The 15,928-nt window shown below is 38.7% G+C and overlaps 2 protein-coding genes across 2 annotated transcripts in view; both read right to left on the bottom strand.

Moving 5' to 3' along the window:
* The window catches only part of LOC124154433 (protein sprint), a 373,236-nt gene that overhangs the window by 295,298 nt on the left and 62,010 nt on the right, over positions 1–15,928 (bottom strand). The gene's annotated exons all lie outside the window — the stretch shown is intronic.
* Positions 2,570–6,294, bottom strand: LOC124154434 (putative nuclease HARBI1). The gene is made up of 6 exons (XM_046528147.1): positions 5,943–6,294; positions 5,583–5,639; positions 4,894–5,112; positions 4,597–4,805; positions 3,676–4,483; positions 2,570–2,867 (listed from the first exon to the last, which is right to left on the bottom strand). The coding sequence occupies exons 1-5, from the start codon at positions 6,234–6,236 to the stop codon at positions 4,183–4,185; spliced, it is 1,080 nt and encodes a 359-aa protein (XP_046384103.1). The 5' UTR covers positions 6,237–6,294; the 3' UTR covers positions 2,570–2,867; positions 3,676–4,182.

The following is a 15,928-nucleotide window of genomic DNA, read 5'->3' as shown; positions in this document are numbered from 1 at the left end:
TCGATCGATCACTATCTGTTGTCAGTTGGGGATAGTGATCGATTGATGGAAGCACCCAGCGGCCCTGAAGATTTTGTTGTCATTGATGGAGACCTCGGAGGAGAAGGTAAGGTCAACGGGTCGTTGAAATTTATTAATAAATTATCTTGATTACTTATTTAATATTTTTGTCGAACAAAATTCTGTCAACTGTACACCTCAAAGTTTATCAAGACATAATAAGATTGCACTAATGAGTGGAAGTAATGTTCAAGGATACCTAAATACCCATGCACTATTTCGCTTATCCCTGGTAAAAATATACAGTGACTTCTCAGTGATGTACACAGTGAATTCAGTGACTACTCAGTGAGTTTCCCAGTGAAATGAGACCGTGATTTGCCCAGTGACATTGGGCCTGTGGGCTTGACAGTGATCAATATGTAATTGATATTTTAAGTTAAAACATAGATATATTAAGTCAAAAATTGAACAAATCAGTCAATTTAAGAATAGTTTATCTTGCCATATTTTAACTTTTATATTTTTTTTGTAAATTTCGCAGAAATTAACTTCCCGGCAACATGACCAGTGATTTGTTTTAAAATCAAGAATCACTGGCTAAGTCACAGGCTGCCACTGCCTAGGTCAATGGATATTTTTGCCAGGGATCTTGGGTGCTGTGCTGTGCAATGGCCTTTAAAATAATCAGTTATTGATTTTCAAAGATTTTCCATGATACTATGAAACTTGTAACATAACTTTCATAAGTAATAATTCCATGTAGTCATATCTGAAAGTATCCATTTTATGATAATTATTTCTCACGTTTGCAACCAGGTTAAAGCTTTTATGCAAGCCAACGTTTCAGAAGACTATTTGTCTCCCATCCTCAAGGCTGTGTTATTTAATGGAAGTCCAATTTCAAGATTTAACCTGGTTGCAAACCCGAGAAATATTCATCAGAAGTATTCACCACTAAAAATTAAATTCGTTTATCCATTTTATTTTTCAAAATGAAGATGCCGCTGGGTCATGGAGTGAACCCCACCAGTTGGAGGAGACACCCATAGTGGAAGCTGTGGGATCCACAGCTGTTGTCTCTGGCTCTGCTTCGAAGCCAAGGCAGGCTGTGGATACCCTACAGTCCCCTATGGGACCTGGTCCCTCTCCACAGCAGCCAACAGACTGTGTGGGGGGAACCAGAAACACCACAGCACCAAGGGCTCTCACAAGAGCTGAAGCTCATCGAAGGGAGTTGGATGCAAGGTTAGCCAGAATCCAGACTGCCTCAGCTGATGAAGCTAAGATGAGGCAGGCTGCCGCAGAGGACGAAGCTCTTCTGCGGCAGATAAGGATTCAGGCAGCACTCGAGGAATTGGAGCATCAAAGAACATTGCATGCAATGGAAGTAGAATATAAGCGGGTATGGTATCTCTGTGGGTAGATCATTATATAACTTAGTCACTTCAGGAACTCCTATGTTAATGTATGCTTATTTGTTTTTATATCTTAATTGCATCATTTAAATTATGTTATGTTTTTTATCTCTCCTGTCTTTTATGTGGATATGACTGATTCCTGAGTAACTTATAATTCATACAATGGCATACATGTTCACTCTCACAAATTCATGAAAATACTTGATTAATAATATATATACATAACTGGAGCTGCATTTTTAGTTACATTTAATAATGACAATTTGTATTTGCAGGGGCATAGTGGAAGAGTGCCTTGGAATTTTAGATGATTAATTGTGACTTTTCTTTTCTTTCTAGCAACAATATAGTAAGTGAAAGGTGCTGCTTATATTCTACTTGCAATTCCTCGAGTGCTACAACCTTGCATCCATCTCTCCTGAGTGTCCTTGGTGCTGTTGGTTTACCTCCACTGCTGTGATTCACTCCATGTGCCTATAGCTCTGGGTGGTGCTTGTCGCTTGCTTTCGCTCCAAGCACCCTTTTCCTCACTCCCACGCCTTCCTCAATTGCTGCACGTCCATGATTATTTCTGCCAACATCTTGCATTGCTTATGACGGTCTGCATGCACTCAATTATGTCCTTGTACTACCAAATTGCACAGAATAACCTGCTTCTGCCTGCATGGTCTGAAATATATTTATCTGATATGGCATGAAATTGTTTTCTTTACAATGCCTGCTTATCCCTTAATATGCATGCTGGTCAATTGGTGCTGTTTCTTTTAACTGCATTTATTTAAGAAAGGTATTTATTTTAGGGGTATGGAATTTGCAGAACTTTCCTCTGGGTCAATCAATCAATTTATTTGTCATTGGTTGGTATAAACCACCATAAACATTGTCAAGTAGTGACCTTTGAAAAATATATATTTTCATTCAAAACTAAACTGGATATTTTGAATCGTTATTCATCTAAATCATTATTTGCATCATTATCTGCACTGCAAAGTGTACAAATAGTAAAGAATAATTTTTCTATTTGATATGAGGAATTTTGGTGTTTATTATATAGTAATAAAATTATTTTTTGGTGATACTTTAAAGTTGAGAGGAAAGTAATCATACAAGATTTTAGTCAATAATATTTTAGAAAGAAAAGGCATCAGTTGCTTGATATTTTTTTAATAATTGCAACAGCAGAGATAAAATACATAAGTTTTGGGAGAAACCTCGGTAATCGTATAGGTACCTTGCAGGTATGACAAGTTAAAATAACTTATTATCTGGAAAACAAAATAATGTAATATGATGTGATACACAGTTATAGGGTGTGGGAAAGCATATAATTTTAGAGCATTAGCATTTGTTAAAATAATTACATAATCTAATCAGTTATTATCCAGTGATGATTATTATGTGCCAAGGTCCAGGGGGAGTCCATGTCCAATAACGTCAAAGGCTTACCTAGTTAAAATAAGAAAAGCTGTAATTAGTCACAACATATGTTTAAACAAACAATTAACTTGGAAGTATTTAAATAAAAAACCAATTTCCAATGAAAGGGTGGGTGGTGATATTTGGTGGAGCTGTGTGACAGCTGAAAATAATCATTGATACACTTTAGTATGTTCCACAAAACTTTTAATAGTCTGACCTAGGTTTTGACTCCGTACGATATGTCATTCTCAAATGTTAAAATACATGTTTGGTGATCTTATACTGTTTTGGAAAGGTCAAGGGGGGTAAAGACAAGTCACTTGAAGGTCTTTAACCCCTTTGACCTTTCCAAATAACTATAAATAAGCTTGCAAACTGGTATTTTAACCTTTGAGAATGACATATCATACACAGTCAAAACCTAGATCAGACTATTAAAAGGTATTGTGAAACATGATAAAGTGTATCAGTGATTATGTTCCCAAAAGCCAATTTAATTTGAAACTGGATCCCAAAAGTTTACATGCACTACCATATGGACATGCTAATATTGTTTAACCCCTAAAAAAATATCATTTACCACTATGAGCAGCCAACCATTATTTGTTATCATTTAAAACCTGCATTGAATGTGTTTTATATATGCATGTACCTAACAAAATGATCATGGCGTGACATTGTGCACTCTATGCTATGCTTTTGTGGCCTCTTAATGGTCTTGCATTGCTTTATTACCCTCCTGACAATTTAATTTCCTATTCTGACCCCAGACATCCCATGCTCCTATTTTCAATCATGTTACCAGAAGTTTCCCCGCCTCCCTCTTTCACCTTACAGCATTAATTTATCCTGGGATGAAGCTCATGTGCATTTAAAACTTGTTTTCCATTACAAAGGGCTGAATACAATCCTAACTTCTGTCTGATCATTCACCCTCTGGAAGAGGAAGGCTCTCTTCAATGTTTCTCCTTATACCGGGAGATAATCGGTCCCTGTGTCGTTAGCCGTTTTTACAAACGTTGCCCCCTCTCTACCACGGGGAGGTGACTATCAGGATTTTCCTTTCCTTGAACCAGGGACCAAAAGGCATTTCCCTAGCTCTCCAGTACTTCAAGAGAGGGTGTGTATGTCTGTGTTTTGTGTGTTGATGTGCCCAAACAGATGCTTTTAAATAATAATAATATGCATTGACATGTCATCACTCTACCTTTATAAAGCAATGACACCTTCATTGCATATTATTATTATTTAAAATTTAACTGTGTATGATATGTGATATGTAGAGTGTAATTGAATTGTAATTGAAGTGTTGAGTGTAATGTTGCATATAGTGGTGTTGGACCTATTGATGGCGTGCAAAATGGCGGTTAATAAAAGCCCTTCTCTCAGCTGTTGCACGGAGATTTCTGTTTTGCACGGCAGGTATTGGAACATCAGCATGGGGATCTTCCAAGTGTATGTTCTCTGGAACTGGCTCCCTCTGGCTGATGGCCACGTTGTGGAGCACAGCGCAAGCCAGAATTATTTTTGCTGATGTCTGAGTGGCTGTCCTCAGTTTCATGGAGAGGCAGGGAAATCGCCTCTTCCAGATCCCAAATGCCCTCTCCACTGCAGATCTGGTAGCAATGTGTGATGCATTGTACCTGAAAAAAAATGATATGTATAAGTCCCCTATCATTTCCATGAAATCATTTTGTCACTGCACATCACCCTTTTGAATAAAAAATTGTACAAGATATTTTTTTCTCAAACCAACCTCCGCTCAGCTGGTGTGGCTGGGTTGCGCACTGGTGTATAGAGGTATCTCAGCTGTGGATACCCACTATCTCCCAGCAATAAGCCACTGACTTCGTCTCTGTCGAAACGGAGACGCAGTCGGCTATTGTGGAATATCCTAGCATCGTGCGTAGACCCAGGCCATCGACAAACGATATCCAGAATCTCCAACCTGGGACCAACAACCACCTATTACATGCAGAGTAAAGCAAATATCACTTGTATGTGTTCTATTAATAAGGTAAATAATCATATCATTATCAAAATTAACATTTACCTGTACATTCAGGGAAAAGTATCCCTTTCTATTACGATATACCTCGGCCAGTTCACCTCCAGGACTGGTGATAGGGATGTGCGTACAATCTACACACCCTACAACCCCAGGAAAGTGTGCCACACGATAAAAAAGGTTTCTGGCAGTGGCTAATTCCTCATTTGACTGAGGAATCTTCACTACCTCTGGCAGCTTTCCGGCAAATTCTATGCTAATAACCTGCAATTTAATTGGATCAAACCAATGTGTTGTATTTTTTTTAAGAAGCATTAATCATTACACTTACGATGTAGTAACACGACTTAAATGTAAGTAGGTTTCCAACTCTTTTGTTCTCTTTGATCAAGGTAAAAGATAAATATATAGAGATGATTCAGAATTGTGCGCAAGGGCGTACCCAGGATCATACCGGGGGGGGGGGGGGGGGGCAAGCCAAGGTCTAGGGGGAGGGAACTATGTAGCAACATTAGTTTATGAGATTATTTCCTTGAAAAAGTATTTATATATTAGTTGCATTTCTTGTGCATATCATTTTTCATGGGTTTAAAGAAAATTTATTCAATGCTTTCGTTTCAATTCGGTACTGGTTTTGCTTAAAAGCTTTTGCGATTTTTGCTTTTAGGGGGGAGGGGCAGCTGCCCCTCGCTGGGTACGCCCATGATTGTGCCATAATAAACAAAGTCGCATACCTTAATTATCCTCGACATTGTCGACTGAGCCAGTTCGTGAAAATCGCCGGCGACTATCTACAACAATGAAAAATACACATAAATAATTATAAATGGCGTTTCGAATTATATAAATCACGTACCATATAAATATTTATCTGAAATTCGTGTAGCGATGCACATATGTAACACCTATAGCTTATAATAAGTTCATATATACCTAAATGCTTTCGTCAACTAATATACTTTACGTCCGGTGTTTCATGATTATTAGTTATACAGTGCGAGAAGAATAAAAGCAATGATGTTGTACGTAACAACTAATATCAATGATAAGCACACCACAACAAATATATAAGGAAAAGTATTTAAAACACTCACCTGAAAACTGCCCGTGGCATAAAACCTTAGCACAGCCAGCAATTGTAGAAACCTAGGGACAGGAACGCCTCTCAAGTCGGCGTTATCGGGCCGTAGCATCGGAAGTAACACGTCGGTTACGGTTACTTTATGGAAGCGGTACCGGACGAAGAATTCCTCGTCTGTGTACCAATCTAGTGGATTGCCTCTATCCACTAGACGGATTCTGGGTGCATATACGAAAGCATCGTCCTCAATATGCCCCAAAAACTCTTCCAAATCGTTGTCATCTTCCACATTAGGGAAAGCATCCATCTTCTCACAATGGCGGAAGACACCTCAAACGCTTTGAGCCGACAACAATCTAACCTCAAAGTTTGAGTCGAGGCTGGCTTCAAAATTCGACGTTTTTGAGGTTGAGGTCGGTTTTATGATATCGCATCTCCTCCTCCTGACGACAATGAGGTGGAGGCCGGCTTCGAGGGGAATTTTATGATACGGGCCTTAATCCACACATGATTTTCAGATAAAAGCCGCGGCCCCCCTTAAAATTCCGATTTTTTCAAATTTGTAATAAAAATGAATAGGGAGGGTTGCCTAAATCGCACCGCTTCCAAAATCACACCACCATCCTAGAAACCAACGTATTGATATGTATGAAATTTAATGGCTGCATTTGGAACTTCCTGCATCCCCAAGCACACCACACTTCAGTTGTGGCCACAGATGTAGTGATAAGTCAGGTGCGTAGGTATTAAGAAAAGAAGTGTCTCTTCTGCTATTTTTTCGTCTTTTCGCAGGATTATTGAAAACTAAATAAGTTGTTGTAACATTGTTTTAGCTACGTATCATATTTTTAAATTCTGTTGTGTTTCATGTAGTGCTATTAACAGCGTGGAATGATCACGTGTTTAGACAGTGGGAATGAGTTCATATAAAATGGCGGTCGCTCCCAAATCGCACCACGACTCTCTATACCAGTGCGAGTTAAGAAGTCTTAAAGAACCTGCCGTGAGAAGACTATTCCAAAGCATAAACACTTATACAAAATACTTGTAAATTTTGTTTAAATTATTGCAGATTTTTTATCAAGCAAAAAACTACATCTATCATCAATGTCAAAGATATCACTTAATTAACTTTTTTCGTTCCTCATGTTAAGGGTATTTTAATGCACATGTTTGCTTTGTTAAGGGGTCTAAAAATTAACCTTAAATAACCTACCTCTCTCCTTCTCATTGTCGTTGAAACATCATTTCCTAATTCTGGCCATCAGTGGTGCGATTTGGGAAACCGGTTTCTGAAATCGCACCGTTTGCAGAGGTTTGAAATTGAATTTTTATACATATGTTCAACGTGGAATAGATTGTCCCTAAAAATTGTGAGAGAAGTAGACATTCTCCCTCATATTAAGCATCATTAAAAACTATTACGGAGGCTTATTATTATTAAGGGAGGGTTATTTGGACCCGAAGACGGGAGCTGGAACGCGCCCGAAACTGTCGTCCGCAAAAACATGAATCAACGCGGTATAAACCCGGAAAACCATCACCAATCATTAAAAACTTATATTTCTTCACTTATATTTGAGTTGATTCGTATTTTTTTCAAAATTGGTGCGATTATGCAACTTTCCCCTATGAGGATATAACTGATGACTTCAGGCTTGACTTTGTGAAACCTCTCCATATTGGAAATAAATGAATGAAACAAAAATAAATATTCATATCATAAAGAACCTTACAGAGATTTATTCCTTTATTTAATATGAGGAATCATTTTTTGCCGAATTTAAAAAAACGATAAATTTTTGAAACCCTTGGTCTGCGGGAGTTCACGATTTTAGAAGCCAGTGCAGAAGTTCAGGAGGCACCCCCTGCCACGAGGGCTGGTCTAGTAAAGTAAGCGATCCTTATCCTCAGGGAAATTGCCCAAATTATAGATATCCAGGTAGCAATAATAATTTTGGGTAAATGCCGGGTAAAAATCACCCGGCTTATGAAGCCGGAAAAGGACCACCTGCCGGAATGTACATATTACCACCTCTTCAGCGGTTATCAATATGAGCAAGGTGCACGCGCAGGGAAAATATGACGATAGAAGCGTAAAGGGACCAGTGTAACAGTGACCGGAGCTTTCCAGTGGTAGTGAAGGAGAATGAGAAAGACAGGCTTCTCGTGAGCGCATGCAATGCACACTAAATCTAGTAGAACTAAACCTAGCCGACTTCGGAAGTCGGGAACGGACCCGATTGGCCCAAAACATTTGAAAATTTACAAGTATCCATTAATTTGTTGAATTTCCACAATTTTTTATTTTTTCGTTGCATTGTTAAGCTTTTTGTTTGATTTATTAGTTTCTGCATGGTTTTTCTTCTTTTTATATATTTACGACCGTTTTATCATTTTTATCGGGTAAATGCCGCTGTCAGCGTGCAAAGCGTATACCACGCATTAATTGATGCGCCGCAGGCGCGTTCCCGCTGCCCCGGTGAACCAGCTCACTCTAACCAGGCAGTTGAAAGTGGATTTATAATGTGTGCAGGTGTTTATGTTGTGGGGTTAGTGATGTGTATGTGTAAGCAGAAAATTATAACTAATAGTTGAGGTGAATTAAAAATACTTTGAAATGATTACTTTGAAGAATACTTTTGAATACATATAGTAATAGGTTTGGGTTACATAGAGATATATGTTAAGATTACAAAGAAGATATTTCGTTATTTTTATTACGGTTTTTAATGTTTTCTTTTTAAAGTTATTATTATTATTATTGTTTTTTTCTCTTGTTTATTATTTAATATGGTATTTCCTGGAGTATAGGTCAATAAATGACCTATACTCCAGGAAATACCATATTATATATTAAATAAGGTCAAGAAAAGGAAAAAAAATAATAATAATAATTGTTTATTATTCATTTCTTTGAATAATTGTTTTTTTTTTGTTTTTTTATACGTACAAAAACGTTTCCGCACTGAAAGGGTTAACATAAGCCCAATTCTCCGTCAGAGAACGCCCATCCTGTGCGTACTGAGTCACTCCCCTTGGTCAACAGTCGCCTGGTAGTGAAATGAGACGAGCGATAAGGGAAGTTTGGCGCGACGCGACGCATAAAAAGCAAACAACCGACACGAAAAAAAATGAGAGTAGCCCGCCATCTGTTTTGCGTTTCAGGAATCAATTTAACGGCCACTTCATTAGCAGCAAGGGGAACGGAGCTAATCTCCATCCTTTTAAAACCACCACCATAGTCCCAAAGAGACCACCGGGCGGCCGGCCCTGGACCACGGCCCTGAGAAAGTTATGTCCCCATCCATCACTGTCGGCTCAAGACTCCACTCGAATAGGTTTAAGCACCGCCCCGAGAGAGCTCTAAAGGACTGGGCCGCAGTGAATGCAGACCCTTGGGGAGCAGTAACCTTGTCTACATCTCCAGAGGCAGGTCCCTTCATCGGAATACATTGGGCGAGAAGAGTAAAAGTAAGCTGTGCTAACGCCTCGGGATCCTACCGAATAAGGTGTGTTGCAATCTGATTCTCCACGAGATCGTAATATTCAATGACGAAATAGCCGAGGCATGCATGCACGCATAATTGCTGTTCACACGATTGGACCACGTATTCGTCATGCATCTTCAAAGCCAACGTCAGAAATGGCCAATTTAAAAAGATATTCCCTTGCCAATGCGGGTCTTTCATGGGAGATCTTGGTTTGAGCCCAGGCAAGGGCAAGTGAATTTTTCTCACCGAAATTTTCGGACATACTTCGTAGGAACAAAATTGAACAAAAAATATAAGACCAAGCCAACAACTCAGAATTTCTCATTTTTAATTCCCAAACGATGGCAAACTCGGATCCGTTAGTACTACGGTGAAAACGCGTCCAAAGAATAATCTTTTTTCGGCAGGGAATTTTCATCACAAAACGTTAAGGCAAACTAAAGACAAAATGAGTGAAGCCTCACAAAATTTGTCGTCGGGCTATTTTAACCTTATATTTACAAAAGGCCAAATGAAATTTTTGAGAAAAAAAAGATGACAAGAAATTAAGTCACCAAATATACAAACAACAAAATTCCAAGTTTTCAGTAACTACTGGGCAAAAATTGATCAGACTTGGAGTCTGAAATCTTTTGCAGAAACAACAAGTCATTCCAAAGCTTGAGTAAAACTCCAGGACATGAAAAATACATTGATTAATTGCATGTCAATTTATCAATGTCACAGAGTTTCTTATGAAAATTCCATCACATATATTACTTATGGTATACAGCTACATATTACCATTCTCCTCTCTGATATTACTTATGCAAGCGCCGGGTACGGATTGATTAAAGGAATATTGGATCAAAGCCGGTCCAATGAAACCTTCTAAAAATATGAAATTCAACAGACACAGCAAACATCTCATTGGTTCAATTACAAGCGCAAAGCAGTTTAAGTGATGAGTTACTGCAGCGTTCTAAGTCATTAATCAAATTAATTATATTACAACAAAAACGAGTACTTACTTACACATTCATTTTGGTTCAAATTCATTCCCATACTAAGAGACCAGGAACTTACCTGTGAAAGAAAAAAACATTCATTAGGTAATTACTCATACTTTCACTGGTTAAACATAATAATACACGAAAAATATTGAAACTTAAAATAATGAATGACAACAATGAATTACACTCGAGTCATACGAAAAAGAGCATTCAATTTTCAACGAAGAATAAAATATAAATGAAAAAAATGAATGAACCACCGAGTTTCTTTTTCCTTGAAGAAGAAAATATCAACAGGTAGAAAAACGTCACTCAATCTAAAGGAAACACTGGCAATGCAATGGCGAGATTTCTAACATCATACTTTCAACGTCATAAAAATAGAGCTAGGCAGGCTAAGATGTGGGAATGTAGCGATGTAAAAATGGGGTTAACTAGGAGGATATAGTTAAAGAAGGAGGTTGGGGGACATAGGAATGTGCCTTGGAGGGAGGGGGATGTAAGGAAGACTTAAAAAATAACAATTCGATTCTAAGAGACGTCGAGGTGTATGTATCGGTACCAAGTATCGATACACCAAGAAAAAGTTGTTCAGGTTTATGCATCGATGTTTCTAATTCATTGATAATACTTGTAGGAAAATATAAAGTATATTACAATCAGCGCTTTTAATATTTAAAGAAGAGGTACCTATTTTACTGTTTCCGCCATGTTGTTTCATTGAGGCTCCTGATTGGTCTACAGCATAAATAACATTACATTCGGATTTAGGCGGTAAAAATAATTTAAAAAGAAAAATCGAGGATCTATATCAAACAATAACGGAGATATTAGTTTTACCAAGCTTTTTTCGATATCCGCCCTCTGTGCGTCGTGGCAATCCGGTTTCTCAGGAGACATTAATGTCATAGAGTGAATGCTTCTACTGACTCAGCTCTGAGAGTATTTAGTTGAGGTGACAGTGTTGTCGCACTGTTTATCCCACGCAACTGTATGCGACAAATACCAGGGGTTTATGCTGGACACTACTCGGAATTATTCCCATCGGTTTTCATCCCGATTGGTTGAAATGCGACTGGAATTATTTTGTGCTTGAAAATTTTCACTCAGATGACTCACATCGTGATTGGAATGTAAATGTTTAAACGCAACAAATCTCGTTGCGATCCATTCGGAATCGACCGTTCGTAATGAAAATGGATCGGAATAATCTTGAACAGTGTCAAGTACACCCATCAGGGAAACGGTAGTCATCACTCGACCAAAAATAATCGCTATCCGGAGCAGACTTCTACTCTTGGGTCAATATATTTTTCCTACAAACTAAGGATTACCATTGAAAAAAAAATTAGCAGTACATGTGATAACTTTGAAGGAAGAGATACAAACATTATTTTACAAATGCCATTCGTCAATAACTTCGTTTGCTTTAGCTGCGCTTCACCAACAGTTCCTCATTGCCTCTAACCTATAATGGGTAATACCTATATAAAGGTATGTAAAGACAATTTGAGAATAAATTTTAGACTTCGCATCATCGATGCCGACTCAGCTGAAAAAGATATTATTTGGCCCAGAATATGATCGGTCCTAGAATAAATACCTACTCAATTAGTGTAAGATGTTGACCGATAGAAGGGAACACTCGAAATTAAAAATTGTTTTTCGTTACTTAAAACCAAAAAGATATGAATGGAAAACACACACGCCAATTTTCAGATCTCAAATTCGATTTTCATATTCGATCAACATTGGCGCGGAATTCGAGTTGAAACTTCAAACTGCTCTAGGGGCAAAATTATTCAGCGCTCAATGGTAAAATTTGGTGAGTGCCTTTCTTACACCCATTGCATTATAAATCAAGCATAATATTTCTAGTAACCCCTTCTATTCTCCCCGCGGAAGCCATCGGCGTGGACTCCGGCGGGAGGCGCCACCATCCAATTTTTAAGGGTGGAAGCCCATGTCAAGTCTGTTTGCACTTGAGCGTACATCACGAGTAAGACATGATGTACAGGTGCTTATTGCGAGGGAAACTTCTCCCCAGAGATGCCTTCAACACGGCTTCCCTTCTCGGAAATGTCCTCGGGCTACGTGGAAGAGTTTTCCAAAGTGAGAAGTTTTGCATTCGAAGGCCCGAGGCGCAACATTGTGGAAGAAGTTACGACGCGACGACCGCACCCTATTGCCAGGGAGCGAAGACAAAGATGAGAAATTTTGAGGGGGCTAGATGGCATGGGGGGATAGGCACTGGGGGAGGGGGGCAATGAAGGGGGATACCCCCGTTAAATATCTCTCAATACAAAGCGTTCTTTTCGAGAAAACGGTTAACGATCGTACGGATAATAATACGAGCCGATGCGATTAATAATACGTGCCGATCTCTTTAATATTATCTATACCTATATATAAGCATTGAAAGTGATCACTGAAAATTACAATAAAATACATGAGAAAACGTTCCCTTTAACCGGGAATGGAAGCACGGACTTCAAATTGGCATCCCGGGCCTCTGAGCAGTCCAGTAAGCTATCCAGACTCCTTGTATACCACGTCAATTTGGTCCATGGGAATTTTCCCCAACACAATTACCATGAATTTCACCGTTAACGCGACAGGTAATAATAAATCACATATTTCCACTGACATCTCATCGAGAACAAATACGCCATATTGAAGTATAGGGTCAGTCATATCTCTTTATCTTTACGATGAATACGAGACGAATTGGAATTCAGGCCAAAGCTCTTAGAAGTTGCCGGTGTACGATATTTTTTTATTATAAAACCTAACAAGAGAAAAGATATAATTATGATTGCGGGCAATGCGTAACAAATGTTTCCTACCATTTCAAAATTTCCGTTTTTGGCTTATGCAAATGTACAATATAAAAATTGTAATGCATTAAAAATCGATTCATATCTACAATGGACCGCAACTCGATGCGTTGGAAGAGATAAGAAGCTTAAGATAACCGCCAGATATAAGCGCAATAAATTATTTTTGAAGTTTTCCGTATAATAATAAGAAGAAATATTCTCTCGGCTTTGCTCTTAGTTGCATATTCTTTCCAGGAACTTCCCGAGTACGTCGCGCTAAGATGACACCAGAGAATATGCAAGATATCACAAGCACTCCAAAGGCGCAAACACAGTGTTTTACGTTTCTGCGTCCAAGTTCGTTCGTTCGTTCGTTCGTCTGCGTTCTAAGTCCAAGCGTGGGAAAAATATTCAAGAGCGCTAAAAACGCACCAGAGGAAGCGCAAGACGAAGGCAGTGAGGACGTCTGCCATTTACTTTCCTTGCAGAAATTGGAGACACTCGGGTTTCGAAGTATTTGTATCTCGGTAACTACTCAATCGGTTGCAATGTTATTGAGAACGAAAATAGATCGGAGAAGAATCCTCAGCGAGGAGAAGGTGGACCTTTTCCCATAGTTGTACACAAGCCTGATTTTCAGGATAGGCACGTGGATTTAGTTGCAACACAATCGAATTCTTTCCTAACTTCCGCACACAACTGGAGTACCACCAGTGGCGGCTCGTGAGTCAAATGCTAGGGGGGGCGCACTCCACCGGGGGGTCATAATTTTTTAATATTTCGTGTATTTTATTAAGTTTTTACGGCAATCTAGGAATTAAATTCTGTGATGCCATACGTTCCGTTTTTTTCAACAAAAATACCTAGTTTTCCTAATAAAGCTTGATTAATAAATACTAAATGCAGTAGACTCTCGGTCATACGGATCGGCTTAGTCCGGACTCTCGATGATACTGATCAATGATCTTGAAGAATAAAAATATATTTGCTGCGATATTTTGCAAATACAAACGAAAATACGTAACTTTAGGTTTTAGCGTCTACATTCTTCGTGCGGATATGCCCGCAATACACTTCTGTTGTTCGTTTTGCAATCATATAATGCGTTATTTGTCAAATCTATACAACATTTGCAATGATTTAGGTAGCAATGACACTTGTAACACCTGAGGAGGGAGGAGAGTGTCACTGACTTCCACTAGGCAACAAACACTACTAGAATGCGCGCGCTTTGCTATTGCAGATGTAAACTTTGATGGCGGTGTTCGCGTTGCTTCTTGAATACAGTATGATTTAAAATCAACAATTAAACATTTCTCACACATTTTTAACAAAATATGAAATACTCACAGGCCTTTAGTTACATTGCAAAAGTCCATCCTTCTTTCATTTTGTCCAGCAAAGTGATAAATTACACGTTCGTTGAAATCAGCGCTGGACAACAATTTCTTTCTGATTGAACACATGGCAAGGGCACTAGTCTATAAATAAACAAGGGACGACACAAAATAGGCCGACGAAAAATACGACCAAAAAGAAAAAGGTGCCTGGACACAGAATTGGGACATTTTTTCCCTATATTTCCCTTAAAAAAAAACGAGCACTGTTGATTAATTCAAAATAGTCTTCTTGAATGTACACACAGCACTAAGAAACTTCTTAATCGGCAATTACGCACAATTAACTCCTCGAAAATGATGTCTGAACTCATTTCACTCCGTTCTTTCCGAGAGTCTTGCCGTTACTATAAGGACGACTCAAGGGAGTTAGAAGTCGTGGTCCACTAATGCTGATTCAGCTGAGGGACGAATTTAAGGTCAGCAAAGGCATTCAAGCAAACAAAGGACGTCACGGACCATCTCCTTGAGTCTAAGATTCATATGTGGTAAACACACGAGACGCCAACGGGTCGCATTTGGAATAACCGTGTCTTCGAAATCATTGCCATGATATAATAGAAAATAAGTTCTATATCGTAAAAGAAGACGACTCGATTGAGCCACAGATGGGAGCTGTAAGGATTTCCGCACTGATATGAACTCTTCGAGGCCACTTAAATCAGACCCAAGTGGGCATTTTCCGTCAGACAGCTACCGCTCTGCCGCTGAGGAATTAGGTGAACATGAACTAGTACAACAAGGACGGCTAGAAAAATGATGAACCTACACACAAAAGGTGCATTGTACGCGGCACTTCATGACATTAATTTAATGACTCTATTTAAAGTCGCGCTTAACGATTTAAATCATATTTAATCCTTCACCCTATCACGCACGCAACTATTTCTTAAATTATAAATCAGTGGGGAATGTTAACTGATTTTTCCTAATACTGCAGGTCTTTCGATAAATTTATCTGAAAAATAGGTACCGCATTTCTAATAATCGGGAAGATATTAATACATTGTTAAGGCCTAAGTATTATAATATTAGTTTCCTCAAGGTTCTTGAAATTCGTAATCATAACAGAACTGTGGCAAATACCTACTCGAGAATAGTTTTCCTTCCTCAATACGGCCTTTAACTGGTTGGATTTTGTGTTCCGGGATTCAAATACCAAAAAACGCTAGCATAATGGGATAATTTATTTACTGTAGCAATACCTACCAGTAATTAAAAATTAAAATCGTATAACTACACCCAGTACAGTGACCATTCTGATTCCGTAGGTCCCTTTTCTGTGGCAGCACCAAGT

Source organism: Ischnura elegans, chromosome 2 (assembly GCF_921293095.1).
Source record: "Ischnura elegans chromosome 2, ioIscEleg1.1, whole genome shotgun sequence".
NCBI lineage: Eukaryota > Metazoa > Arthropoda > Insecta > Odonata > Coenagrionidae > Ischnura > Ischnura elegans.
The sequence above is the reverse complement of the archived record's forward strand: the minus strand, read 5'-3'. Positions and strand labels throughout refer to the sequence as shown.

Excerpts from the sequence above, each read along its gene's own strand:
- LOC124154434 (XM_046528147.1), bottom strand. The coding sequence starts at position 6,236 with ATGGATGCTTTCCCTAATGTGGAAGATGACAACGATTTGGAAGAGTTT. Across the intron at positions 5,113-5,582 it reads CAATGTCGAGGATAATTAAG|GTTATTAGCATAGAATTTGC; the intron begins GTATGCGACTTT and ends ATTAAATTGCAG. Across the intron at positions 4,806-4,893 it reads ACTTTTCCCTGAATGTACAG|GTGGTTGTTGGTCCCAGGTT; the intron begins GTAAATGTTAAT and ends TGCATGTAATAG.